The sequence below is a fragment of the Carettochelys insculpta genome, chromosome 7 (genome assembly GCF_033958435.1).
Source record: "Carettochelys insculpta isolate YL-2023 chromosome 7, ASM3395843v1, whole genome shotgun sequence".
NCBI lineage: Eukaryota > Metazoa > Chordata > Testudines > Carettochelyidae > Carettochelys > Carettochelys insculpta.
The window spans coordinates 21,464,654-21,491,801 of NC_134143.1; the positions used below are offsets into that span (position 1 = coordinate 21,464,654).

Genomic DNA, 27,148 nt, shown 5'->3' on the forward strand with positions numbered 1-27,148 from the left:
CAAATACTTTTATTTTGTAATTTTAAAAATCATTTTCCTCATATCTCAGGATTCTAAGTGCAGATGCAAATGGAGATAAGACATTGACCAGTGATTTTTAACTACAATAAATTATTTGCTCACCAACCAGTCCACCAGAAGACTCAAGATGGGAAGATATAAAGCCACAAAGGAGACAGAGGTGGTTAGAGTGAAACGGACCATAGTGAACAGGTGCCATATACATATATAGTGTATGATACGTTAGGTAGGCTATAGTGCTGAAAGTAGTTAGCCAATGAAAAGGATGATTTCCCTATTGTGGTTTCTACTAACATTTCAGTGTGTGCTCCTGGAATTCTTATGTTCGCACTTGTAATCCTGAAATTGATTAATTCCCTTCATTTTCATCCTGCAAGAGAAGCAAAAGAAGAAAATTGGAGTTGTATTTCAGAGAGAAGGCATATAACAGGAAAACACAGATTATGAAGGTTGATTCTCAGATTAAAAAGCTCAAAAAAAAAAGCCACAAGAAGATGGAGAGTGTAGGTGATTTAGTATATTAATGTTATCCTTTCCCCTTTCAGAATCATACACATTCTAGTCTAGCTCTAGTCCCTAGATAAATTTAGTTTAATAATTCTTAGCCTAATCTCCATTTGTCATAAAAACCACTGACTCATGCAGCATTGAGCCAGAGACCCATGAATACACATCGGGCCCTTTGTAGAGCAGCACTGAGGTGCACTGATAGAATGGGGAATGTGGGGAATAGCCAGAAATAGAAGTCCTGTGGTAAAGTTAGAGGTGTGTTAGGAGACATTTTTAAGGGGTTTTCTTTACTGGTGCTTACCTAAAGACCATGTTAGTCATTCATTTTCATGAGACCAAAGACAGACATAAAATGTACACACGCTAGGTTGTGAGGACACACCCTGGACTAATTAGGGACTCTAGGGTTAGCTGCTTTGTGGCTGGGCTTTACCTCTCCAGTGGTTTTCATGGCTTCTGCTGGGGGCTCTTCTTCTGCAGGATTCTCTGGGTGAGATATCTCCTCCTGCAGGATATAGACAAACATTTACCTTTATTGCAGCATGGTGTAGCCAGCACTTCATTTTAAAGAGGCTACTTAAACAGGCATTGCAAAATGGAGTCAAATCTTCCATGTGGAGAAAAATAACAGGTTTGAACTATGGCATATACAGCTCTGATTCAGTTTTCTGTACTCACACCTTGAAGTGCAAAAAGTCTGCCTATCTTTTGAGGAGCAGGGTGGTGAAAGATTGCAATGTAAGCTTCTTAAAGAATGAGACACTCCCTAATTTCTCCTTCTTGGTGATTCTGTTCTTTTTTTTTTTTTCTAAGTAGTTTCCTTTAATCTAAAAATGGAACATTGGCTCTTGAAACGTGGGAGACCTAGGAGGGACAGATCCAGCTCATTCTCACTGTCAACAAGGGAGGCTCTATATAGATTTTCCCCAGATTATCTACTTCACACAAGACACTCATTCCACAGAGAGGACAAAAGTTCGTTTGATAATAACTCCCAAAATGCTCAAGTGGCTTCACATGAAAAAAATTCTCATCTCTGTATCTGTTTGACAAAAGATTAAACTATATCAATTCATATTTTACTGCCAGGAGCCATTTCAAAGTTGGTGCAAGGCCCCAGTGTGGACATAGAAAACTAGCTTCTACTGGTTATGAGGCTCCCTCCTTTATGCTAATCCTTCTACTGGGCAGCATTCTGCAGTTAGTGCATAGCACTTATGTAGGTGAGAAATAAAGGAATGAGTAAAGGGAGGAACAGACCTTTTTCTTTACTACAGGTTGAACCTTTCTAGTCTAGAACTCTCTCATTGGGCAACATCTGTAATCTGGCATGATTTTAGTTATCCAGATGACCACGTATCATGGGTGTGGACAACTTTCCCTTAAAGTTTGTTTGCAACCACCAGTCCTGGCTGTCGGTGTTCTGTGCTTTCAATAGATTGCAGTGAGGTAGCTGCTCTGCTACGCACGAAACCCTGACCCAGAATCAGATTGTCTACAAATGATTTCTGTGTTCTGTGCAGTTATTTAACGCTACTTTACCCCTCATGTCTCCTAAGATCCCAGTAAGGAGTTGACATGTTGGTAATGACCCTGGACAATATTGACCTCCCGGGTTCCGGCAAATTCTCTTGTTCAGCACTGATCCGGTCCATAGGGTGCCGGACTATAGAGATTCAACCCATGTCTGTATTGCATAATTAACTGGAATGATTGCTGCTATTATCAAATTGAACTGTGCTGAGTAAACCCAGTATTTTAATGGCATTGTGCTATGCACAATCTGGAATTCATTTTCTACTTTCAAGTTCAGTCAGACCAACAGGAGCAGAGAGGTGGAAAGGTGGCATTGGTCTAGCTAGATCACTCCAACAGCAGCATTTCCTACTGGAGTACTAAGCTGTGGTGGCAACAAATAACAAACACCAGAGAAACTCTCGCACCCTCATCATCGGTGAGGATGCTGGCCCACTGCCACTAGTGAGGGCTAGGAAAAGCACTCCAGTTAACGAGACCATTTGAGATTCCCTGCACCGATAAACTTGACATCTGAAACGGGAAGTAACACATACTAGCTGATAATGATAATCAACAGTGTCCCTACTAGTCATGGAATCGGCATTCTTATGTGTGTATGTATCTTAATTAAAAAAGGACAATAAATAAAAATCTGACACATGTATGTGCTGGCTCCTTAGCTGCTGCCAGGTGGCTTAGTTCTGCTGATTTTTACAGACCTACAGCAGTTTACAGCAGCCACGGCTCTGCCCCTCAGGATTTGTAAAGTGTTGGATGTAGGCGAAACTTACCACCCCAAATGGATGCACACCTGCAGCTCTGATTGCAGGACTAGGATCTGTGTTTGTAAAGCAGTTGGGATGTGTTTGGAACCACATTAAAATAAACAGCAGGTCATTTTATAACTGAGCACTGTACAAGGAGTATAAGTAGCCTGAAACTGTATTGTCAGAGTGCTTCATACTATTTACAACCTGTTTAGGAGCAGTGTTTTCTTTCCTTTCTTGCCTATTTTTCAGTCATATCATGTGCATTGCTTAATTCATACACTTTGCTACCTGTTTTTTCACACATAATCACTTGCAGTAGTCAGGGCATCCCAGATTTGGCCTCCAATAAGTTAATAGACTCTAGGCTGATAACTAGAGGTGAACTAATGGCTTAAACCTGCTGCCTAGCATTAGAGGAGCAAAAGGAGAGGCCATTTGTGTGGGCGTGTGAACAAGTCGGAATGGCAGTGTACTGCAGTTATAAACCGCTCTTGTAGGGAACTCTGGTGGGCTGCTCATCTCATACAGAAGGCTGTAACTTTTTTCACTTTACAAAAAAAGTAAAAAAGTTGGGAAAAAAGTAGTTCCTTCCAGGAGTCATTGGCAGGAAACCATGTCTGAGTGTGACAACTGGGTATAAAAATCCATATACATCTATTTCACTGGTCTTTTAAATGTGCTTTTAGCAAAGACTCCATCAAAGAATAACGTAACTGCCTCCTTACTCTGTTTTTAGAATGGACAGGAAGCAAGTGTCTTGAGAATGTTTCTAAACTGACAGGACAGGAACCCACACAATTACAGGATGAAGAAGTGTCAGTTTGTGTTAAGGTTTTTCACCTCGCTGTCTTTTTTCCCACTTACTTCCTTCCAGTTTCCCTGTGTAGCATCGAGAACATTGGACAAAACAGGGCTGCAGGCTGCAATCTGGCATTTGTTGGTTGGTAGTTAAGGCTGCTAGCTGATAAACCTAATGTAAAGGTTCTTTTTAAAGTAGACAATGTGAACTACAAAGCTCTGCATACAGAACTAAGAGCAAGCAATTGGTGGATACTGATCCCAGCTGTACACACACTTCCTGTGTGCCTGGGCAAGATGTGCAGGGTAAAATCCTACCACTGTTAAAGTCAGTGAGAACTTTGCCATTGATTTCCATGCAGCCAGGCTTTCACCCTGTGCTAAACGAGGATAATAAATTCCCACTGCCCAACAGTGTTGCAATGATTAATTAGCTCTTGATTGTATTGCACTTCATACCTTAAATGCTAAGTAGAGGTGGGCTGTAATGTATTTTAAATTGTCAAACTTCTTTACTTATAGTAAAGTTTCATCTAAAGATTTCAAAGCCTTCACTCCTGTGACACAAGAAATAGGGAAACTGAAGCACGGCAGGTCCTAGAACAAGTCTGGGGCTGACGTGGGAAAAGAAAGAAGAGCGCCCAACTGATGCTCCCGCTGAGCTTTTCCATCCATGTGCAGATATTTCCCAGCCATGTGCAGAATACATTTTTAGGCGCACCGAGGCAGGTGCGACTGTGCACCACCAGCAGAAACACAAAGCTTAGGTGTGGGCACTCTGTTAATCAGCTGGTGGCATCTGAACTTCTTCTGAGTGGTTGCACAGGTGCTTAGCTCACAGGGGACAATGCTGCCCACACTTAGGTCTCTGCTCTGTGGCTGTAGGACTGTTCTTTCCATCACAGTATGTGGTGGTGGAGGGGAGAGAGCTGCTTTACTGTTATATTCTCTGAGACTGACAGAGAAGACCTGCCAGTGGACAGGGATAACTGAATGAAGCCTTTGCAGCTCTAGATTGACTCCAGTACCCATAATAGATCTTTCACCAGTACATTTCTGGCTCCCTGACAATGCCACTCCAATGGAATCAAGATGCAGAGATTTTTCCCTGCTGACTCTGGGGCCTTCCATAAAGAGGAATTCAACAACACGGAGGAGACATGCCCGAGCAGTAAATGAACCCCCTGTGTCTTTTATGAATATTTCTCATGGAGTATGAATGGAGCGTACATCACTTACCCCTTGCAGACCACACCTAAGAGTGTAGTAAGGAGAGGGTCCGAAGTACAAACTCATGTATCACAGGCCTGGTGTGGGGCCCAAGGACTGGATAACAATGGTCAGGACTTTGTAAATATAAAGCAAAGCGAAGTAGTGAGCGAAAGGCAGGCCCTGACTCTCAGATGTTGGCAAGAGCAGGGCTGATATTACAGAAATACCCATACCAAAGAGGTACGAGACAAAGGCTGTAACTGCATTCCAGAGGGGTTGGGGTCCTAACAGAACAACTTGTGAAGAAACATCTTTCTACCAACACACACCCCATGAATAACAAACATACCAGCCCAGGTTCAGGTTAGAGTCTAAACTAACAGCACGCTGAATTAAACACATTCAAGTTAGTACCATAACACCCCCGATACCAGAATACTCCCTATAGGTAACCATAGCGACCTAGGTGAAGGACAGCATACAGTATGACAGCATGACGGATAGCAACATTTGGATCCAACCACCATGTGCAAGGTAATGGGCAGAATCTACGTACTTCAGAGGGTGGCAACCTAATATGTCAGGAGAGATGTGTAACTTCTTTATGTTTGTGGATAAAAGTGTACCCTAATGCATTGTCTTTGTCCAGCCTGGGGGTCAGGGGAGGGCAACGAATTATCCTAGCGTTGACTGAGATTAGTCCTTTGTTAGATGGTACAGATGCATAATGGTTCAGTGCAGGACTCATGGATATAGAGAGGGATACACATGTAGGCAAAGAATTACCATCCTTGATGAAGCAGACCTGTCGGGACGCCACACTGATGACTTCTGTCCACCACAAAGGGCATACAGAATTGGTGAAACAACTTCCTGTTGTCAACATCATTTACATGTCATTCTGGTTGGTAAAGTGGCAAATTTTCTCATGTACCACCAAGAGGTGGTAGGGGTTTTTGTTTGGTTGGGTTTTTTTGTTTGTTTGTTTGTTTTTGTTTTTTGTTTTCCCACAAATTGAATCATCAATTTGGCTCAACTGGCAAATAATAAAGTTCAGAGTTTGGTGCTTTCTGTTTCCCTGTTGCTCAAGATAAGTAAGGAAACACTTGCCTTCATTTGTAATGGAAGTTGTCTCTTCCAGTTTAACATTTGTCATGTTGATACATGGCATTCATTTAACAAGTGAGTTTAATGTTATTTATTTTGTGTTTAGCATTGCATGTAGCGGACTTCTTTGAAGTAGTGCTTGTGCCATAGAGCGGTGGGCTCTGTGGTGAACTACAGATTACAAATGCAGTACTGAGGGCACTGAAGGTTTAGGTTATCTTATGATGGTTTTGAATGGCAGGTGGAACACTTGCTGGTTTTTTAATCAAACCTCTTTGGTCAATTCACTTCAGCTAGGGAAAAGACCTGCTTTAAAACTCCCTGAGCACCATAGTTGGCGTAGTTCAGGGAACAGGGATTTTTCAGATAGCAGGTACTGAATATTCTTAAGATCTTGGACTCTATATTCAAGTATTAGAAGGATACCAATGTCATTTTGATATTTGTATGTAAAAATGTCCTTTGCACAGCCAAGGGGCTAAGGGTTTTATTGTAAGATTCAGATACAATTAGAATTTCCTGCTCTTTTTATGGTTTGTTTCACTATCGCCTCAATCCTGAGAGGTGCTGAGCATTTTGAAATTCCCCTGAAGTCAATGGCTTTTGAGAGCACTTATTTACCACATATGAGGTATTTAGCCTCAGTACACAGAATGTCCTTTTGAGTCTAGCAGCACTATTTATAGTATCAGGAAATGTGTTTATTGTACTCCAGGGCCATGTGGTGTCATAGCTGGAGGACAGGACTAGAATCCCAGGATCTAATTATTGCTGAATTCCTCCCTGGCAAACCACAGGCCAATCTCTGCTCCTCTTTTAGCTAAAAATTGAGTAAAACACAGGACTACTGAGATGCACTTGAGTTTAACTTTCTTGGGGAAAGTAATCCTGAAAGCATCCCAATCCAGCAGCCCTGCCTCAGGCGAAACTCCAATTGTATACAATGGAACTCTGCCAGAGAAAGTAAACTACGTCTTAAAATTGATACCGGTATTCCAAATTAGTATTCAAACACCTCTTTCCTGAAAAAATTTGTCCTAAATTCTCCTCTGGCTAGAGATCACACATATAAAAGGGAACCTGCTTGTATTACGGAACATTTTGTAGTTAATAACTCAAATATGGCAACACTATTCTGTCCATAATACCAGATGCCTTTCTGAATCTTAATAATAATTGATGATATTTTGCTTTCTATAGCTAGAGAGGCAATAAATTCAGTAGAAAGCAGGACTGTGTTTTGTTTTTGTTAAAAAAAAATCTGTGAACCTGATGAGGTGCATTGGTGACCTCGTCTGCTACAAGTTTAATAAACGACAAGCGTTCACCAACTTGCAAGGAGCTGGAGAGACTCAGCCCATTATCAAGTTAATCTATTCAGTTTCTGATGGTTCAGACTTCTTGGAGATGACTCCAAATAAGTCTCCTGCAAGAGAATGGCTTCTCTCACCATGTTTGAGATTAGGTATGTTGATAAATTCTCCAGACTTGTTCAAGTGGAACGTTACAGGTTGGACCTGAATCATCACCCTAACTGATGCAGACATTTCTGACTAAAAGAGCAATGAGTGCCAGAATAAACAGAAAGCACCTGTGTACATCATACAGATTATAGTGCCTGGCTTTTCTGGCTCTTTTAATATGCAATGTACTTTTATAGGGCCAACTCTTGATGTGCTGGCTTTGGTGGGAGTGCTCATATGAATATGTACTGCCAAATGGTGCGATCTTTTCCCATGTGATTTCTCAGAGTACAAGTTGAACCTCTCTAGTCCAGCATCCTCAGGATCTGATTGGTGCTAAACTAGAGAATTTGCCAGACCATGGGAGGTCAATATTGTCTAGCAGCATTAACAACACTTCCACTGCTTACTGGGCTCTTAGAAGCCATTTATGGGTAAACTGCAGCTAAATAACAGCACAGAACACTGAGAGCCCAAACTGGCATCTGTAAACAAATTTTATGGAACCACAGGAAATTGGGCCACACCCATGATAACTGGTCATCCAGCTAACTAAAATCAAACCAGATTATGGATGTTGCCAGATGAGGGAGTGCCAGACCAGAAAGGTTCAAACTGTATTACCATTTAATATGCAAAATTAAAAGTTTCACCAGAAACACTCAGCCATGTTGCATGTTCTATACATCTTGAGCTGTTCATGGTACAATAGACATTAATACTTTAAACCAGACATCTAATAAGAAAGAGAGAGTAAATGCTATTTATGTGCAACGTCTCCCAGTTAAAGCTTGTTTTGCTTCTAGTAGAATCTTAATTTTCTATTGTCTATAGAGTAATAGGATGAAATAAATCCTTAGACTATCATGAAACATATATGAAAAGGTGAAGAATCCCAATTGTGTATTCAGTTTAATTGTGATGTACTTATGTTCCATGTCTAACCCCTACAATACTCACTTGGTGCAGAATCTCAGCAGTTCTACCAGATTAGAGGCCTTTTATAGATTCTTATATGCTTTTATAATGCTTGAATTTCTTCCTAACAGAATACACTTAGGCTACAGGTACTCAACATTCTCCTTTTGGAGGAGGACTGCAAATGGAGATTGAAAATACAAATGAAGCATTGATTTAGAAATCTAGTGCTTCATTTGCATAATTTCATGCAATTGCATATCTGGAAGAGATTTTTTTCCAAAAACAAAAACAGCCTTGAAGATGGGATTTCTTCAGGAAAAAAGAAAGTTTTCCAAAAGAATGCTTTTCCTATTTTGTTTCAGGAAGAAGGATTCTTTCGAAAACAGGGTTTGTTTTGCCCCAAAGAAACCTTGTCTACAAGGCTTTTTTGTTTTTTTGGGGGAAAAACCTCTTCCAGAAGCACAATCATGCTATATAATGCAAATGACGCATGAGATTTGTAAATCAGCACTTCATTTGCATTTTTGATCACCTTGATTTGCATTCCTCTTCTGAAAGTGCAATGTAGTGTAGCCGTAGCCTTCATGAACAGCTGTTTGGTCAAATTCTGCTCTTAATTGTCTCAGTGCAACCCCATTAATGACAATGAGAGTTTTTTTGGAGAGCAGAATGTGGCCCATTTATATGAAGTATTTTTGATTCTCCTCCCTATTCATTTTTAGAACATGCAATGTTTAAGAAAGGAAATACCAAATTGTCAATAGATTACAGAGGTGTTAGAGCAAACAACTAAAACAATCATGAGATGAGATCCAATGTAAGTTATGTGTATATAGAGTGGTTACAAATAACTGAAAACAACCAGAATAATTTGTGAACTAAGAGGAACAAAACCATTTTAAAATCACAGAGCCATGATGTGACAACTAGACCAGAGGAGACAAAAGACTAAAGAGGGTGGCAGGGCAACACTAGTGAGATGTTAGTTACAGGGAAATTTTTCTAGCTCCTGAGGGACGTTTAACAAGTGTATATGTGTGTGTATGTGCTTGCTTGCTTTTGATCACATGGTGAGAGGCTGCAATGCAGCAAGCTTTGTGCAGAGTCATGCAGATGAAAAGTTCTGCCCTGAGCTCAGTCAAGGATACTGAGTGGAGGGCAATTTTCTACAAACATTGAAGCTGACCCAAAGGAGTGATGAGGGTACAGTACTGATTGGCCTCATTCAGAAAACCTTTGCATTAAACAAGACAAGCACATCAACAATAATGCCTTTTTTATCTTGTGTTTAAAAACCCCTCCTGAATAATATAGAAAAGTAAGACATTTATTGAACCTTCCTTGGTCGAGGTTAAGCAGAGGAGCGCAAAGAGATGAAAGCACTGATAAGCGAATACATTCAGCAAAACCCCAGAGGTGCTCAGTCACTCTGCTTGGGTCCCAAGTTATTTTGGGCACATTCTTTTTTGTGAGGTATGGGGTGCCCCCAGCATCTAGTGAGGACACTGGAAATAGAAGCAGCCAAGTACTCTGGCATAATGGCCCTTTGTTTGTTAGTAGCTATCAAACTAATGAGACAGCTCAGTGTAGCAGGTGCTACAAATTGCTGAAGGCCAACTGCTTTGTTTAGCTGCACCCATTAAACGTCATTGACTTCCTGTGTGATGCCAGGAGCAGAAATTAGCCTAAGGGGACAACTATATGCCACATGCCTACTGCGGACATGCGACAAACTATCAGGGCTCGACACTTGACCCCTGCATTGCTCAATCTCATGAGGAGTAAGGGAAGTCGATGGAAGAATTACTCCTGTCAACCTCCTTCTGTGAGGGCAACCAGGTAAGGGTCGACCGTAGATATGTCACTTCCAGCGTGCAATTCCCATAGCTGGGATTGCATATCTGCAATCTGCTTTAAGGTCTAGCGTGGACCTGCTCTTACTTGTTGGCAATTCTCTGCTGGATGTCGGTTGTGCGTCTCACATTGATGCTTGATGGCAGCACTTACTATAAATGCCAACACAATCCCTTATGTAAATCATATCCGTGCTTATAGCCCATACTGAGGAACTGTATGCTCCATGGGAGAGGGATGAGCTGACACAGAGTAATATTCCCCAAAGTAACAGCACTTTGCAAAGTAACAGTAACATTCATCACAAAAGAAGAAGCAGTATGTGACAAAGGTTAGGCATGTTGCCAATGTGTGCTTGGACACTACAGTGGTGAGAACATTATAAAACCCAACACAGAACCAAGTCAAGCCCTGGAATTTAAAGCTCTGTCTACACTAGACATAGAAGTTAACCTCAGGGACACACTAAAATCGATGTATCTAAGGTCGACTTCCATGTCTGTCCACACAGGGAAAGGTCAACGGGAGCATTTCTTCCTTTGCCCTTCCTTATTCCTTGCCTCTTGTGAGGCGCACAGGGTCGACTTTGGCCCCTGAGTGTGTCATTTCACGTGTACATAAAATCAAACCCTGGAAGATCGGCCCTGAGCAGGTTGATCTTCTGTTGTAGTGTAGATGGAGCCAATGAGACTTGTACAGATGCAAGCATGCTAAATATGGACTAGACGGGTTCGTTCCTAATGCTAATCACTCTTTCCTTTTTAAATAGTGCACAGATTACAGAACTACATGTTCTGTTCATTGGTATTCAGACGGTCTTGGGCTCTTCCTTTAAGATGCTGCCAGACAGGCGCTGTTTAAAGTGTCAGTTAGAGCTAACTCACTTGCTCATTTTTCTCTTGCACCAATCCCACTGCAGTCAAGAGGCCAACGTGGATGTAATGTACAATGGAATCATGACCTGAGCCTCCAAAGTCAGAATTAAAAGCAGGAGGAAAGGATGGAGCTAGGCAGCCCAGACAAACTTCTTCAAACATCAGGGTGGTTGTTCACAATTTCAGACTTGAAGGCTCATCATGCAGCTCACTTAACTTCAGCATTGAGATGATGTATGTTTATACCTCTGAGTAGCTCCCCAACATATTTTCCAGTGCATTGCGGTTCACATTGCTGCTGTTGGTAACTCAATTTCACACGAGTTACTCTGCTGATAAAGAAGTTTCTTAAGAACGTCTCCCCTTTTATTTCATTGTCTTCCTGTTTTCTGTCTGTCTATCAACAGTATTTCTCTGGTATCTCTTCTCACATTATTTAAATCAAGTTAGGCCCCTGAACTGTGAACTGGTTCCTTCATTCACTGGGTATTATCAGTTTCTACAGCCCAGTTATATCTCCTCTTGATCAGCTGCCTGTTTTCTTTAATTGGAAATAAACTGGCATCGATGCCACACAGCTAGCCTAGGAGACTGAGTCCGCTAACAACCAGAGAACTGGATGTTTCCTCACAGTACCCACCGGTGTGCCTCAGCAGACGCAGAGAGACCACCACTAAGCTGACAGGATAGCTGGTGCCCAAAAGGGTAGGTTCATTCCAACTGGCAAAGGGAAAGGCAATGCGTATCTCTCCAGTCCAGCTGCCGTTCCCCATGCTAGCAGGGGAGAATCTGACCCCACATGCTCAAGTGAATTCCTAGTTCTTTCCTTTGTACCCGTATTCCAAGATATCTGCGTACACGGCTAGCGGCTGCTCTTCCGCTCTGCTGGTGCACACCTCCTTGCAGATGTGGCATACCGAGTTTGAATGTTATACAGGAGCTTAATTTCCCATAATGGTGTGTCTGCTGTTGGGTCAGGAACGCCAGCAATGAAGGGCTCCACCCACGAAGAGACGTGAACATTGTAAGTCCTAACTTTTAAATGCTTTGCTGCCGATAGGAACCCACAGCTGTGAGGTAGAAGCCCAGGTTTTCTAAATGTAACCTCACAGGCACTGAGACCCCTGACAAGGGTGAGTGAAGGGCCAGCTAAAGGCCAGCTGGCTTTTACTTCATGCAGTAGAGCACACGGCTTGAGCCCCTAAGGATGCAGGATCGTTCCCGCCTGCCAACAAACCAGGTCTGTTGGCCTTACATATACAATGCTTGGGTGCAGCATGAATCAGGTTCACACATCTGGCAGATTGGGAAGCAGCTCAGGGCTTGCTCTCTGGTGCAATGCACCAGAACTGAGTTCCAGCACCTGTTTGCTGTTAGAACAACAGAAAAACTTTCACCGCCAGTCCCACAGCAGCCTGGGCACCAGGGCAGAAGACCCTGTTGGTTCTGCAGGAACATGGGGACCAGGGCATGAAAATGGAACACCCTAACCCCTATGAGGAATAATCAGAATTGAGTGCCAGCACCCTTTTTTCCTAGAAAAAAAGCACTGCTGTAGCTGGGGGGTGTGACAGACACATTCAAGCTCTGAGCAAGCCAATGCACTAAAAATGGCAGTGTGGCTGCTGTAGCATGAGCCAAGCCTTAGACCAGTTGCTTGAGTGTGCACTGAGGCCCTCTGATGGGATTGTACTGAAGGAGGCAGTCTGTGCGGCTGCCTGTACTACTACCACCACTCTGCTGTTTTTAGCGCACTAGCTTGATCAGTGCTAGCGCATCTTTCTCCCCATGCTGGGAATCACCTTTCCCAGCTGCTGTGCAAACATTCCCTGTATGGAGAGCAACCTAATGCTGATAAGGGGGCAGGGCTTAGGCCAGGGGTCAGCAACCCCCAGCAAGTGTGCCAAGAGTGGCAAACAAGAATTAAGAGAGCCTAGAGAGTTAAGTGGTAGCTGATGAGTGCGGCTTTTTGTCTGCATCTACTTGGACTCCACCGACAGCATCTCATTAAGGAGTGGGACTAAAGAAAACTACCAAGCTACAAACATGCTCCCAAATAGTGGTTCTATGGGGCTGCACTAACCGCAGTGTGATTTCTCTTCTCTTGCCTAACGAACACTTTTTTCCTGCCTGTTCCTCCACATGCTCATCATTCAAAGGTTGGAACCAGCTAAAGCTTCCACATTGTATCTGAGAACAGGAGCTTTCTTGTTTAAACCTGTCTGAATCATTGCATAATTCATGTCACTGGCCCTCATTAACAGAGGCTTAGTTGTTGTCAAAACTGGCATAAATTCTTAACCAAGCAGAAGATTTTCTTGTGTCATTTATGGGTCAAATATATCTTGAGTCTGGACTCAGAATGGGTCTTCAATAATACTGCTCTTTAGTACTGACAAGCAAGTACTGGCCCAGTTAAGATGTGCACCACCTACCTCTTTCTTGAGTTGCCTTAATTCTATGTTTGAGACGCACGGGTCGTAGAATAAGGGTGGACAACAATTTTTGATGTGATGGGGCACTCCAGGAACTGGGTAAGTTGTCGAAGGCTGCACTCTTCCCTGATATTAATGGGGGAGGTGTGGGATCTGGAAAGGAGGTTGCGTGCAGAAGGGAGCTCAGGGGAGGGGCGTTGGTAGGCCCTGGAATAGAGGTTTGAGGTTTGGGTGAAGGAAGGGTTGTGACCTAAGTGGTACAGAAGGGGAAATGGGTGCAGAGGATTCTGACCTGGGGGAGGGGCATAAGAGGGGTTGCCGGATGTAGGAGGGGGTTGTGACCTGGGGCAGAAGAGGGTACAGGGGTTTGGGTTGCGACCTAGCACAGTAGATTGGGGCATAGATGGGGGTGAAGGAACAGGAGGGGGTATAGGTGCAGGAGTGCAGGTGCAGAGGGTTAGCTTTGTGATCTCAGGTGTGGGGCGTGCCAGGGTGCAAGGTGTAGGCTCTGGCCAGAAGGCACTTACTCTAGCTGGCGCCCAACCAGCAGGTCCTTCAGGCAGGTTCCCTGCATACCTCACCCCCACATGCGGCTCAAAGCAGCCACCTGCAGGGAGCTATGTGCATCTCTGCACTGCACACACCAGGGGGTGGCGGGTGGGTGGAGCTCTGCACCCACTGCCTGCACCACAAGCATAGCCCAGGCAGCTTCTGGCCACTGGGAGCTGCGAGATTGTGCTGGGGACAGGGGGAGCATGCAAAGCTCCCCTCTCCTTCCCCGGGGTGCACCACACAGAGATGCACATAGCATCTATCCTCATCAATACTGAATATAGCTGATATTTTTGGAAACATCGCTGCTTTTTGCATTAACTGGAATAAACCATAAACAATGGCTCTATCCAAAAGGCCAGAGTCTTCTCATTTCAAATATGCAAGAAAATAACTTATTTGGGTGTCAAGATAAGGTGTCTTATCTTTGCAAAATTCTTTCCATAAATATGGACTATACATTTTAAGAAACTTGCAAGGATATAGATAGATGGCCTCTCTTCCCTGTAGTCTTATTGGAGAGAAGAGAAATAGGCAAAATGAGTGGCTGCCCAAGACTGGCTTACCTCATTAGCTTGTGTTTTTAAGGTCTCTCCTTTGCTTTTTGCTCAAATAAATAAGCTTATCGTGACAAGCAAGGCTGTTTCTTTGTTCCATATAAATAGGATATTAAAATGATGCACACATTGCAAGTTGTTTTATTTTGCATGCTGGGGAATAGGGGGTGCCGGAAAGTGGGAAATGGTCATTAACTACGAGGGATGGATTTTGCATTTGTAAGACTGTATTATATCCTCAGTTTTGGCAGAGCACTTGAAAGGGGCTCAGTTTTCATAGGCCAGATGCTTAGCACTTTGTGAAAATCAAGCCCCTTCAAAGTATCTCAAGTTGAGCATCCAAAAATTAAGGCAACCAATGTCACTAGTGACTTTGCAAATCTCTGAGCCATGTACAGAGAAGAACTTGTGCCTGCAGTAGTCTTTATTACACAGCAAAATATGAGGCAGTATCAACCCATTATACTGCTATTGAAATCATCATCTTAAACACAGCCTATCACCAGAGGATTGTCTGGGTAAATGCACGGGTGATCTCAACTGTTAATATCAAACTCTGAGCCTCGGAAACCTTTCCCAGTGTTCGAGGAAGTATAATGCAAGGCAAGCCTCCTACTTCTTGGCGGTCTCTGAAATAATAATGCCAGTACCTTTTTAACTATCCCAGTTGTGGCTACAATGTTCTCTGTTCCTTCGATGGTCTTGTTTGCCACTGTATTCACGCTGGCCACCACAGCTTCACTCACCACATTGGCCTGCTCTTTGGTTTTCTCAGCAACTTTTAAAGGTTGAAGAAAAAGTAGAGTCAGTGAATCAAACTCAAAACTGGTCTTAGTTTAACTGGGTAACATCATAACTGACACGCAACAGAGCTAGCTTGGACCACTGACATGGGAGTGGCCATTAGTTGCAGCAGGATAACACAGCAATATTTAGCCCTGTGCAATCTGTTACTTGGGCTTCCTGAATGCAGGTTACATGTGAGCTCAATTTTGAAGTGTATTGGGTTAATTCTCATGTATGATGCTCACCTCAAAAACAACCTGACAACTTTTAGGGAAAGGGAAATTGCAAAAGAAACCACACCAAGAAGCAGTAAGCACAGAAAAAAAGAAGAAATTATCTTGCCCACTTTAGACTAGCTAACTGGACTCTTTTGATGCAACCCCTTTCCACCGAGCTAAACCCACCCTATAAGCCCCGAGTAGATGATTAATAAAGATGGCTGCAGACAGGTAATTCTGTTCCATGGTTGTCTATGTTTCCATAATTTGATGTGTTTCCAAATTAGAATGAAAACCAACAAGTTCAAAATTCTCCGTGAAAGCAAGTAGCGCGCTCTCCATGGCAGTCCATCTAGGCCACAGCCATGCAACCATGGGGGCCCGAATTCCCAGGCAGACTGCCAGGCAGACTGCCAAGGGTGGGTGAGCTGGTTGAAAACTAGGCAGGCTTCCAAATGAAATCTATCCAAAGCAAATGTCTCCACAGAGTGTTTGGATTTCAATGACTCAGCAGAGTCTGTTGAAAAAGGGAGGCTCTTTGGGAATGCTCTGCCCCGATCTAGTGATTCTGCCCTGCTGGCCTGCTTCCAGCATTGGAAAGAGCTACTGCTTACAAAACTGCTCAGTGATAAGCATCCTTCACCTGTGCAGCAGAAGGAGAGTCTTAGGTTTTGGCTACAATACCCGGAAGATCGACCTGCTCAGGGTGGATCTTCTGAGATCTGATTTTGCGCACCTGGTAGAGGCAAGTGAAATAGAACTGCCTGGGATTGGCACTTGACCCCCGTGCTCCTTGATATTGCAAGGAGTAAGGGAGGTCGAGAGGATAGTTTCTCCTCGTGACCTCCCTCTGTGCAGGTAAGTCAGGTGCAGATAAATTGATTCTAGCAATGCAATTGCCATACCTAGATTGTGTATCTGCAATCGACTCACCTGCTTCGTGCAGACCAAGCCTTACTCTTTGACATGTTGAGCAGAACATCAATGCCTCCATGAGGCCTTTCTTGTGTTACTTTGTTCAGGAATCCCAACATGCAGAGCATTTCTATCACCAAGAACTATTGTGGGAACTTGTACTTCTGGCTTCCAATGTCTAAAAGAAAACTCCTCTTGCTTTATGCCAGTAGGATTGCATGCTCACATTTACAGCAGGGCACTGTCGATTTACACAAATCAGTAGAGATTGTGCTCTTACCTGAACTCACACTGTGCACAACCCCTTCCTTGGTTTTGGCACCTGTGAACAGAAACAGAGGTTCCATCAACAGCATCCCCCCTGTCAGAGACCTCGCTGATTTTGGCATGCACACCACTCCAGGTCTGATAGGGTGTGCTCTGAAGCCCCTGAGCACTTCTCAGTAAGGACTAAGTTCTACTCACGCTCAAGCCCAGGGGAGCTTTTCTGTTGGGAGCTGGGCAGCTCCAGTTCCTTCTATTGGCATGTGTGTTATCCGGAGGTGCCTAGACACTGAACCTTTTCCGTTTACACACAAATAATATCTTTAAAATGAAAAGCTAATTGATTTAACAGTGCAGTTAAACCCAGGTTAGATTAGCCAATTATTTAAAAGACTCCACAAAAGAACACACCTTGAAAAAACGTCCCAAATCTGCTTTTTTCCACATTTTCAAGCACTGAGCTACATTTTCTGTCTCTGCCCCTACTTGCCAGCAGGAGGCCCATGCTCAGCACTTGTTAAGGCCCTAATGTCTGACAGTCACTGGAAGTTTTTGTCAGGTACAGAGTATAAGAATGGGCTCATCCAGCCACAAGCTGCCAGTCACTGCCACTGTGACAATGACCACGCAGGTATTTCTAAATACAGCAAAAACCACGTCACCTGGAACTCGGATAACCAGCACATTCTCTTAACCAGCACTTGGAGAAGCTGCCCCAGGGCCAGAAGTTCTGCAGTAATCAGCTGTCACAGAGCTCGTCTCCTTGCCCAGCTGGGGCCAGCTGAGCAGGACTGGCCATGGTGGGCTGCCATGGAGCCAGCTCTGCTGTGGGGGCTGGCAGCAGTGGGGAGGTTCCCCTCCACCAGGGTCAGCCAAGAGGGGCTTGACTAACTGGCAAATTTGATTATCCCACGATCCCTGTTCGCCAGGGATGTCAGGAAATCCAGCTTTTACAGTACTGGTGTGAAAATAACAATTGGGGAATGCATAATGTATTGAGCAGCCCAACATGGTGAGGTGCTGAAGTCAGTGGAAGTTGAGGGAACTGGTTCCTAAGGAACAATGAATCAGTGGGTTTTCCTTCAAGCCTGAAACAACTTGCTCAATAGACCCCTTTGTATGTGTACATCAGCCCGCAGGATGTCAGATCACTTCCAGCGTGTTTATGCTGCAGCTTGGAGTGTGCCCAGGTAGGCCACAGTGCTTTCGCTGCACGAAATAGTGCACTGAAAAATAACAGTGACCATTGCAGCATGGGCAGTGGAACTGGCTAACTGCCTGTGTACAAGCCTGCCCAGCCCCCTGGATGCGACTGGGGGTGCTCGCCCACTCTGCCATCTATGCAGCAATGTCCCAATGGCTGTATTTAGCTTGCGCACAACTTGCAGGTGTGTCTCTGCCTGGACTGTAGTGTAGATAACCCCTAGCACTGAGGTTTTCAACCATTTTTCATTTGCAGACCCCCTACAAATTTTCAAATGAAGGTGCTGGCCCCCTTGGAAAGCTCAGCCACAGCCTGCAGACCCCACAGGTTGTAAACCACGGCTGTAGTGGTTGGAAGCCTCTGCAATAGACTCAGTTTTTGTATTAAAAGCCATCCCTAGTGTAACACCATGGATTTTAATAAAGAAGTTTCTCTCAAAATGGTTCTTCACAGTTTCCATCTTATTGAGCTCTTAAAAATCATTTAAACCCACAAGGCTTCTTGTTACTTTTTTTTTTTTTTTTTGGTTAAAAGTGGTTCGGTTGTGTGGTCAAGTTACAGCATAATGTAAATACGGAGAGCGTTGGCTTCCAGAGCACTGAGCCGTGATTCCGTGTGGCTGAAGAGTGCGGGGAGGGGTTAACTGCAGCCCATGCCCAGCACTCACGGCAAGCCTGGAAGGAAGGCAGAACACATGCACAGCTGTAAGAGCAACTAACCCAGCCCGGTCCTGTCCTTTCTGATTAGTAATGACCTGCTAAAGCGAACAGTGTTCTCGTTTGCTCAAAGCTTGTCTGCCCAACAGAAGTTGGGCTAATAAAAGATATGACCTCACCCACCTTGTCTCACTAATATCCTGGAACCAATATGATTATAGCACTACTTAAAACACAGTCTGTAATTTGTGTGTGTGCTATGGTCATTTAGGCTTGAGTATAAGAGACCCTAGTACTTAACAGCCTATAATTCTACTTTACCCTTAAATGCCTAAACAATCATGTAGCTGCTAACAAATCTTTAATTAATGCAGCAGAATGGATTAATGGTAGGATGCATGCTCGATCAGAGCATCTGAAAGCCAGAGACTATTGCACTGTGCTTGCAATACCCTCCATAATTATACAGAAGCAAACAGCTGTAGGCAGAAAAGGGGTGCACTGCTTAAATGCCCACAGTCATCAATGAGGTCCTAATACAGTATGCCCTGAGTGCATCATAAGAACATAAGAACATAAGAATGGCCATACTGGGTCAGACCAAAGGTCCATCCAGCCCAGCATCCCATCTGCCGACGGTGGCCAATGCCAGGTGCCCCAGAGAAGGAGAACAGAAGACAATGATCAAGTGATTTATCTCCTGCCATCCATCTCTTGCCCTTGTTCTGAAGGCTAGGGGCACCATACTTTATCCCTGGCTAATAGCCATTTACGGACCTAACCTGCAAAAATTTATCAAGCTCTTTTTTAAACCCTAATAGAGTCCTGGCCTTCACAGCCTCCTCGGGCAAGGAGTTCCACAGGTTGACTGTGCGCTGTGTGAGGAAAAATTTCCTTTTATTAGTTTTGAACCTACTACCCATCAATTTCATTTGGTGTCCCCTAGTTCTTGTATTATGGGAAAAGGTAAATAATTTTTCTATATTCACTTTCTCCACACCATTCATGATTTTATATACCTCTATCATATCGCCCCTCAGTCGCCTCTTTTCCAAACTGAAAAGTCCCAGTCTCTCTAGCCTCTCCCCATATGGGACCCGTTCCAAGCCCCTAATCATCTTAGTCACCCTTTTCTGAACCTTTTCTAATGCCAATATATCTTTTTTGAGGTGAGGAGACCACATCTGCACGCGGTACTCAAGATGTGGGCGTACCAGTTTTATATAGGGGAAGTATGATATCTTTTGTCTTATTATCGATCCCTTTTTTAATAATTCCTAACATCCTATTTGCCTTACTAACTGCCGCTGCACACTGCGTGGATGTCTTCAGAGAACTATCCACTATAACTCCAAGATCCCTTTCCTGATCTGTCATAGCTAAATTTGACCCCATCATGTAGTACATGTAATTTGGGTTATTTTTTCCAACATGCATTACCTTACACTTACCCACATTAAATTTCATTTGCCATTTTGCTGCCCAATCACTCAGTTTGCTGAGATCTTTTTGTAGTTCTTCACAATCCCTTTTGGTTTTGACTGTCCTGAACAACTTGGTGTCATCTGCAAACCTGGCCACCTCACTGCTTACCTCATTTTCTAGATCATTGATGAACAAGTTGAACAGGATCGGTCCCAGGACTGACCCCTGGGAAACACTACTAGTTACCCTCCTCCATTGCGAAAATTTACCATTTATTCCCACCCTTTGTTTTCTGTCTTTTAACCAATTCCCGATCCATGAAAGGATCTTTCCTCCTATCCCATGACCACCTAATTTACATAAAAGCCTTTGGTGTGGGACCGTGTCAAAGGCTTTCTGGAAATCTAGGTATATTATGTCCACTGGGTGCCCCTTGTCCGCATGTTTATTAACCCCTTCAAAGAATTCTAATAGATTAGTTAGACATGACTTCCCTCTGCAGAAACCATGCTGACTTTTGCCCAACAATTCGTGCTCTTCTACGTGCCTTGCAATTTTATTCTTTACTAGTGTTTCTACTAATTTGCCTGGTACTGATGTTAAACTTATCGGTCTATAATTGCCAGGTTCTCCTCTAGAGCCTTTTTTAAATATTGGTGTTATATTGGCCGTCTTCCAGTCATTTGGTACCAAAGTGGATTTAAAGGATAGGTTACAAACCACTGTTAATAACTCCGCAATTTCACATTTGAGTTCTTTCAGAAGCCTTGGGTGAATGCCGTCTGGTCCTGGAGACTTGTTACTATTCAACTTATCAATTAACTCCAAAACCTCCTCTAATGTCACTTCAATCTGAGTGAGTTCCTCAGATTTGTCACCTAAAAAGGCTGGCTCAAATTTAGGAACCTCTGTAACATCAGCATAGCCTTGCTTCAGTACTCCTGCACATACCCACTGCATCAGGTGGTACCATTCCAAAAAAAGCGCGGCTTAATAGTCTACAGTGCGCTAGGAACAGTCATTCAAACACAGCTCTGCTTTAATGCTTATAAATCCTTTTTAATAGCCAAACATCAAGGAAATCGTCTGATTTAATTCACTAAATTCGTGTATTTGTTATCTTTGTATTACTTCAGTGACCACACAAACCAAAGCAAACCTTGTAATGAGTTTTCCTATATCAGTCATTACATTTGTGGTTTTTTTTAATTTTGTTTTATTTTTGGGGTCCGGGAGGTGGTTGGGGGATGGGAAGTTTTGTTGTTTCTTTTTGCCAAGACACTTTACAAATAGCTATGAGTCACACACCTTACCCGCGGCCCCCCGCCCCCCGCTCCACCCGCCCCAAAGAGGAAAATAAGGCCAAAGAAGCAGGACCTAGAAAACAAAAATAAAGATGGAAGCAACATCAGCAAAAAGCCCCTTGTGCTTGCACGCGGCTTGTGAGGTTCTTTTCTGTTTTTTAAAATGCACTCAGGACCACACCCAATGACTCAGACTTCAGCCTTCCTAATGCACTGCATGAAATCTAATCTTCTGGCACATCCCCTTGCCAACAAGCGACATCTATTGGCCTGTAACGCATTCCGAGGAAGCTGTCAAGTTGCACGGTTAATTTTTAACTTTCCTTGCAGCTTGTGTGCAGAGAATTACAGGTTCGTACCTTTCCTGCCTCTGCTACAAAAAGGATTCAGAAACACAGTAAACTCTTTTTAACCAGGAGTCAACTAACTGGTTCTCACAGATAACCAGCTCTGCCACCAGGTACTATTCCCAGCCTCTGAGTTTCCTCTTCCAGAGAGCTGTGCTGCATGCAGTCTGGAAAGGGAACCCGTCCGGGCCAAGCCAGTGATGCCATTTCCCATTCTTAAGCTGGGACAGGCTCTGGCACACAGCCAGGGAGCCAAGACACCATCCCTCCCTGGGTCTGGGCTGTGGCGGCTCCAGGGCTGCTCACTAACCACCGCCAGTGGGGGGCTGGGGGAGAGAGCTGTGAAAGGGGAGAGCGCCTCCCGCTTATATGCCAGCCTCCCCCTGTCCCCCATGCAGCAGCATATCCTGGGCTGCTGAACCCCTGTGAGAAGGTGACAAGATGGGTGGCCAGAGCACGGGGTGCCAGCCCTCCTCCCCCCCCCCACCCCCCCCGCACAACAGCATAGGCCAGAGCCTGCTGCTGAGCACAGCTTAACCCCAGCAGAGACGGGTGGCTGGAGCATGGTGAGCCACCCCTGCACCCCGCACATGCCAGTACAGGACAGGGCCAGAGCTGCTGGGAGCGAGGAGGGGGCTGTGTGGGTGGAGGCAGTGCTCCAGGGGGAGCCAGGCTGCTAAAAGCTTCGGGGAGGGAAGTGCTGTTGTAGCAAAACCCCAAATGGCGAAGCGATCTTCTCTGTTAGCCATAATATTTGAATATCCAGCAACCGCCCCGTGCAGAGGCTGCCAGATATGGAAGAGTTTATTGTATATGCTATATTGAAAACCTACACCTGGGAAATGAGACAGCAGCAAGGAGCTTTATGTTGTCAGTAGGTACACTGTAGTGATTGCAAAGCACTGTGCCCTGAAGCTACACAACTATCAGAGGTGTGGTGAGTTCCCACGAAAGCTTAATGCTGCAAAATATGGGTTAGTCTATAAGGTGCCACAGGACTTCTTGTTGTTTTTGAAGATATACAGGTGTTCAGAAAAAAGCAATCTCTCCTGTAGCACCTTAAAGACTAAGGCTTTTATTTATTAGGTAATGAACTACTGTGGGTAAGACCCACTTCATCAGATTCTTACCCACAGAAGTTCATCACCTACTAAATTAAATTGTTCGTCTTTAAAGTGTTACAGGACTGCTTGGGTATTTTGTTTGTAATGCTACAAACAAATATGGCTGCCTCCTGAGCTTATACATTCAGAAAGAAATAATGCAAGACGGTGTGTACAGCTCCTGCCAGAAGCATTGGTTGTGGTCTTTGAAGGTGCAGGCCTTGCGTGTCTTGTGACTGATGCAGGAGGCCACATGTTTTGGATATGCCAGAACTGCATTTTTAATGAAAGCTACTGGTTCGAGTTCCATATTTATTTGATACTGAATATAATTTTGTGATTATGATTGTGATCTTTCTATGTGGCTCGTACTCCTATGTGCTGTACAACTCAATAATGCACCAGACTGTCTGCTAGTGTAAACTGATGCCATTCAATTGACTTCACTGGAGTTTATCTATTTACACCAATCAAAAATTTGTCCCAGTGTTGCTGCTGGTCATGCACTAACTGTAGGAATCCACAACAGCCATTATGTTCTCGAGAGCAGCAGTGCGTGGAAGAAAACTTGTTTTATTGCGAGGACATTGCTCATGGCACATGCCAGTCGAGCTTCTTTTCCCAGCTGGGTAACCACACCCATAGGCAGAAAGGACCACATTTGAATGACTCTGTAATGGGAGTACTGCTTACCCAGCAGCCCACACAGCCTCAAACTGTGTTGCAGTGTAAGTGCAGGATAGTGAAACCCCCAACCCCAGGAACTGGCTTGGGTTGGGAATTGAAACTATCAGGCCCAGAGACCAGCGTGAAGGTCTCAGCTGATCGAGGGTGACCATGCAAGCTCCATGAAGCTGTACGCTGCAGTAGTGGTCACAGGAGTAGCCATGTTATCTCAAGCTCCAGTGAATCATCAATATTGGTGCCAGAGTCTGATCAAGTGGAATCCTCAGGACGACTCAGCACACCCTTCAGGGCAGTGAAATAGTGGTTTTTCGTTCGTTAGCAGAATTCTGTAAGAAGTTGACTCAAAACAAGACATCCAAGCACAGTTGAGCTGAGAGCTTCTGCGGGCCCCATGGGCAAAGTGTAGGAGGGGTCTGGCCTCAGGTGGAAGGGGCGGGGTGGGGCGGGGCTGGGGCAGCCAACCCTCCCCACCACCGAAAACACAGCGCTCCCTCCCCCACCAGCCTTCAGAGACACCTGGAGCGTAGTAGTAGCAGCAGCAGCCAGGAAACTTGGGCCTCTTTGAACCACCAGGCCCCAGGGCAACTTCCCCCTTTGCCCCACTCAGTTGTTGGGCCTGTCCAGAGAAGACCTTCATGTCTCTGAGTGGGTCCAACTACACAGCACCTGCCCCTGCTTAAGATTCAGGTTTCAAACCCAGTGTCTCAACAGCACAGTTGTAGGCAATGGAGGAGGGAAAGCGCACTGAGACTGCGTTTCAATGCAGCCGCGCATTTTGGTTAAGGATATCATGGGCACACAGCCAGGGAGAATAGTGTGGCAGACAGGTTCTTGCCACTGCAATGCTAATGGGCTGTACACATGCACATAAATGGCATCCATCTCTGTCACTCATTAAACCAGTTCCTGAGAGAGCTTAATTACCTGGCTTTTAGCATCCCTACTCTGTGAAATCCTGGGTACCCCGAAAAGGACTAAGCAAGCTCTACCATACAATATACTGGGGGCGGTAGGGGGGGGGGAATGGCAAACTTTTTGGGGGTTGGGGGGGTCACTGACCCACAGAGACCTCAGTCCAGGGCCACACAGAAGTGAGAAGCAAAACCAAAAACCCACCCACCCACCTTCAATGAACTAGCCCAAGTGACAAGGAGAGAGAGGAAAAGAGCCATTCACCTCACGCCCCTTGAGAGCAGGACTTAGCCCAGGGCTGGATTAACTCGTCTGCAGGCCTGAGGCTAGTAGATTTTGTTGGGCCTCCCTAAGCTCTGGGGTGGGGCCAAAATGAAAGGGTCAGTGTGGCTGGGCTAGTGGAGGGAGTGGGGGCTCTGGGCGGGAGGGAGGGGGCAGGAGCAGGGTAGTGGTGCAGGCTTTGGGCAAGTGGATGAAGAAGCAGGCTGGGGAGGCAGTGTGGGGGTTGAGCATGAGGCAGAGTGCAGGCATTGGATGGAGGCCTGGGGACTGGGAGGGAGGGAAGGTGTGGGAGGGGAAAAGGGATTGGGGCACCCACCTGGCGCAGCTCCCCGGGGAGGCTGGGGGACTTTGTGCCATCCTGCGCTTCCATCAGCCAGTGGGAGCGCCAGGGTGGAGGTTGCAAGCAAGCGTAGGCACAGCGCTTCCCTGCACTGCCATTTGCCCAGCCGGGGAAGCAGGGGAGGGGAAACAGCAGCGCACAGATCTGCTCCCTCCCCCCGATCAGGCAGCTTGCCTCGATCAGGACCAGGAGGCTGGGGGCTCCCCCGTCTGACTTCACTTCTCGGGGGAGCCCCACATCTTGCAAGCCAGATCAAAGCAAGCCACAGGCTGGATTCAGGCCAGTCTATAGATGCCCCAGCCCTGCATTATGTGTTCCCCACCACTACGCCCCTAAAAGGCAAAGGGCTATTATGTATTTTTTACCCTTTATCTTCCCTGAGTGCAGGGGACTGAACCTGATACCCTGTTGAGGTTCCTTCTAGTTCTCTGATAAACAAGATGGAAAGCATTTTATAATGGCTTGGGCAATGTGCTGCTGATTAAAATCTTTGTGTGACCGATTCAGTTAAAAAATTATCCATGCCCCTCAAAGTCAGTCTCAGACACACTCTTGATTTAGGTTCAAAAGACTTTCAAGTAGTTTTTGAAATGGTTAAATGCAAAATATCACAGCAGAACTTTCTATGCTTTGTCTCGTGACCAGGCAAAAAATGAACAGCAAATCAAAGACCTGGGAACATATTTATAAAAATGCTAAACATGCAGTGTGACCTTGTCATGATCACCTAGGCAGAAGGAATTGGGTACAATAGCAGTCCTCAAATTTGACAGCTGGGTGAGCGATTGAAAAACTCACATTGTACTAATCATTTTTATTTATTTGTTTTTAGAGATGCTATAAACTTTGGCTTGTGGTTTAGCTTTGGATTAAAATGTGAATTGGTTTTTGGTTGCTAGACAGTGACAAGATCAACTGTACTACATCCGTAAGTATCAAAACTGGTGGAGGGAGATTTGCTACAAATGGGTTTCTCATTCTACTGAATCTGGAAAATGCAGCTGTATAAGTACAGTAAGGTTTTGAAAGTGGGGAATCACCTGTGTCTAAGGCAGTGTTCATGGAATCAAGGGCAGTTTCTATTTTAAAACTACAGGTTACCTGCAGCCAGCAGCTACACAAGCAACCCTCCCTTCTGAAGGAAGGTGGGACTACAAACACAGTGTTATACCAACCCACTGTTTGGTCCAGCATTATCACACACAAAGTGGTACGGCGCATAAGGAAGAGGATCTCAGAATAAAGTTGCATAAGTGTGAGGGAAAAAGTAATTCCTACTAGCCTAACTCGATAAGCAAAATCACTGTGTCTGCCCTTAATGCCTCAGTCACTTTACCTTTAGCAGGCTGCAGGTAAGGGAGTGCTCACCAGCACTCAGATGTTTGGAGGGTGACTGATTCTGAAAGCAAAGAGGGAACAATTGTAAATTGTACCTTCTGTCAGAGGCTTTCAAATGCTTCCTGAGCATTCCGTTAATTAATATGTAGTAATCCAGCTTCCAAACCCCGAACCCTGGGAAGCTTGTATCGCTTGCTCTGTGATACAGATGGGGAAACTGAGGCATGAAAGGTTTTGACAGCCCAAGATCACACCATGAGGCTGTAACGGAGCTAGGGAAGGGATACTGACCTTCTACGTTTCAGTCCCATGTTTTAATTTCTATCCGGTACTTCTGTGCCCGTCTGGAAGATAATTTATGTCACATTTCATGCTCAATTGTGTATGAAAAATAGTGCGCTCTTACCTACATACATCACACCCTCTTTGGTCTTCTCTGCAGCCTCAGTCACTCCCTGTTTGGTCTTTTCTGCTGCAGCCACCACACCTTCTTTAGCAATGGAGAAACCTTTCTTAAAGACATCCATTCTTGCTTGCTTGCTTTGGTACCAGGTGCAGGAACTGGCTCAAGACTAATGGTGGAAAGCACCACCAGGCACACTGCACTAGATGCAGGCTCGCCCTTCTGTGGCTGTTCAGCGTCTCTCTCTCTCTCTCCGTCTCGTGCTGTCTTTTGCTCTTATTCCTGTGTTGGATGGCGACAGCGTGGTGAACTACACAGCCTTTTGCCAGTGCTTAGTGATGAGAGGCACTGCAATGTCACCAATGCCTGGG

General features: G+C 44.8%; 1 protein-coding gene across 1 annotated transcript; it reads right to left on the reverse strand.

Moving 5' to 3' along the window:
* Positions 1 to 27,148, reverse strand: SNCG (synuclein gamma). The gene is made up of 5 exons (XM_074999480.1): positions 26,781 to 27,148; positions 16,793 to 16,834; positions 15,244 to 15,371; positions 965 to 1,036; positions 1 to 391 (listed from the first exon to the last, which is right to left on the reverse strand). The coding sequence occupies exons 1-5, from the start codon at positions 26,899 to 26,901 to the stop codon at positions 371 to 373; spliced, it is 384 nt and encodes a 127-aa protein (XP_074855581.1). The 5' UTR covers positions 26,902 to 27,148; the 3' UTR covers positions 1 to 370.